The sequence below is a fragment of the Temnothorax curvispinosus genome, unplaced genomic scaffold (assembly GCF_003070985.1).
Source record: "Temnothorax curvispinosus isolate PA1 unplaced genomic scaffold, ASM307098v1 QBEX01005696.1, whole genome shotgun sequence".
Classification (NCBI taxonomy): domain Eukaryota; kingdom Metazoa; phylum Arthropoda; class Insecta; order Hymenoptera; family Formicidae; genus Temnothorax; species Temnothorax curvispinosus.
The window spans coordinates 4489-6624 of NW_020215476.1; the positions used below are offsets into that span (position 1 = coordinate 4489).

The following is a 2136-nucleotide window of genomic DNA, read 5'->3' on the forward strand; positions in this document are numbered from 1 at the left end:
CAATTTATGTCGGGAAATAGTCTTGTACGAATTCGACCGGGATTGCCGTGCAGTTCAGCGACGGAATGAGTATCGCGCTCGTGGGGTGACACGTGGCGCGTACTCGAATTCTGCTTGTTCGCCGTGGAACACGCTTACCTTCCACTTGTTATCTGCATTAAAATAAAATATAATTTTATGTTCCTTGTTACTCGAGTGTGTTGATTGCGCTACGCTCCCTCTCCTATTCCAACCGCGATTAATCAAAAAAGCCCACGCCTGAGAATACTGCGATCTCGTGTATCGTGGTGCGAGGAATCGCACCTGGCGCCCAACATTTACATCATAAAAATACTCAGTCGAGCTACCATTTAGGTTTCGGAGAGGAATATCGCGAGTCATAAAGAGATCTTTAGTGAAGAAAGCGACGGCGCGCTCCTCCACGGCCGACGAGACCGTGAGGACATCGTCGTTGTCGTCACAAGCCTTAAAAAAATGTGATAAACAAGTAATAAATAATAAGCCAAAGCTTTTCTAACAAAATATGCCATTCAATAACAAAGCGCCTTTATGCCTTGACCGGCGCTACAAGACGTTACTTTGAGCATTAGGTGACACAATCATGATTTTCATGTTTTTACTCCAAAACTATATTTTTTAAAAATCTAGGAAAATTATATGTTAAAATAGATACTAGTACAATGTTTTTGCAAAAAAATTAAAGATGTCACTCTAAAGAAACACAAAAAAATTGAAAAATTCAAACATTTTTTGTAGCTCTATTATTTGTTAAAAAATTACAAAATATTTTTTTTTAAACACTAATACCTACAACATTGATACCTACAACATATATTTTTTTCATAAAAGTTGGTCGAGCCGTTTTCGAGAAAAAAAATTTTTTGTTTTTTTTCTTTTTTCCTTCATAACTCCTTCAAAAATATAATTTCAAGGTCAATATTTGCAGGAGTTCAAGGTCACATGGGTACTAACTTACGACGCCAATATCAACTTCATACTTGCAGGGGCAATTTTTACATGCTTATCCCCCTATGCCCTTTATACCATAGTTTTTGAAATTAAACGGGTTTAATTTTCTATCGCCGTTGAACGCTCTGTTATCGACAAAACCGACTATTATCCGTTTCGGCAGTTGACCGAGTACTACATTGTCTAACGATTCTTCTACGAGACCCGCGTGAATCGTAAATGTTTTAACTTTGATTCTCGTAAGGAGATATTTGGCGGTAGTTTGGCTCAACATTTTCGCATGCGCAAGTAAAATGCCAGGACTTATTTTTGCTCTTCTCACTAGCAGAATGGCGTCTAAAATGCGTATTTTCGACGTCGAAGTATTTTTAATAAGGCAAAACGAATCCTTCGAACGAACGAGTCTCATTCTAACTTCCACACCGTTAATTAAAAATTTATCCTGATTGAAAACGTTGCAATGAAGATGACCTATGAGATCTAGCGCGTGTCCCTCGTGAATGTAACGAGCGCGTCTCACGAGAGCCGGATTTGGTGTTTCTGAATCTACGAGTGCGTCCATGAGTCCGGGGATATCCATGTCCCACAGACAAGAGGTCAGATGGGAAGGTTTTGCGGGTGAAGAATAATTTAACAACGCCTCTATGTACGCGCGGTACGCGTAAGCGTTGTTTGAGGGTGAGACGAGCTTTTGATTGAAATATACGTCGATTTGATTGAACATGGAATGCAGTAAATGATTTACGGGGCCTACTTTGAACGCATTTCCCCCTGGTGTACTTGTTTCGTTGTCGCCACCGCCGCCTGCTAGGAGAGAAGTTTCTACGCTTATGCGAAGACTCAACATAGTGTGAGTGAGGTCCAAGTAGTCTTCCCCGTGACCAAGTATGACGAATTCTATAGGCGCGTCGTCCCCGAGGGAGGTTATGGGCTTTTAATAGATCCATTGCGAGCTCTCGATACTAGTTTGAGTGGATGGCAATGAGAAGAAATCGAGTTCACTTTTTAAACACTCGTTCGAATGTGTGTGGAGAAAAGACATGCTTATCTACTCTACTTATCCTTCTCGACTCCTTCTCTGCTTATCCTTCTCTACTCCTTGAATTCTTGGTTCGTGCGCGCGCGCGACGATTAAGAGAATATGTTGGATACGCTGCGTTTCTTGAC

The 2136-nt window shown here is 41.0% G+C and overlaps 1 protein-coding gene across 1 annotated transcript; it reads right to left on the reverse strand.

The window, feature by feature from the left end:
• Positions 1-1021: 1021 nt before the first annotated feature.
• On the reverse strand, positions 1022-1816 carry LOC112455037 (uncharacterized protein F54H12.2-like). Its single transcript, XM_025016722.1, has one exon. The coding sequence runs from the start codon at positions 1814-1816 to the stop codon at positions 1022-1024; it is 795 nt and encodes a 264-aa protein (XP_024872490.1).
• Between the last annotated feature and the right edge of the window lie 320 nt (positions 1817-2136).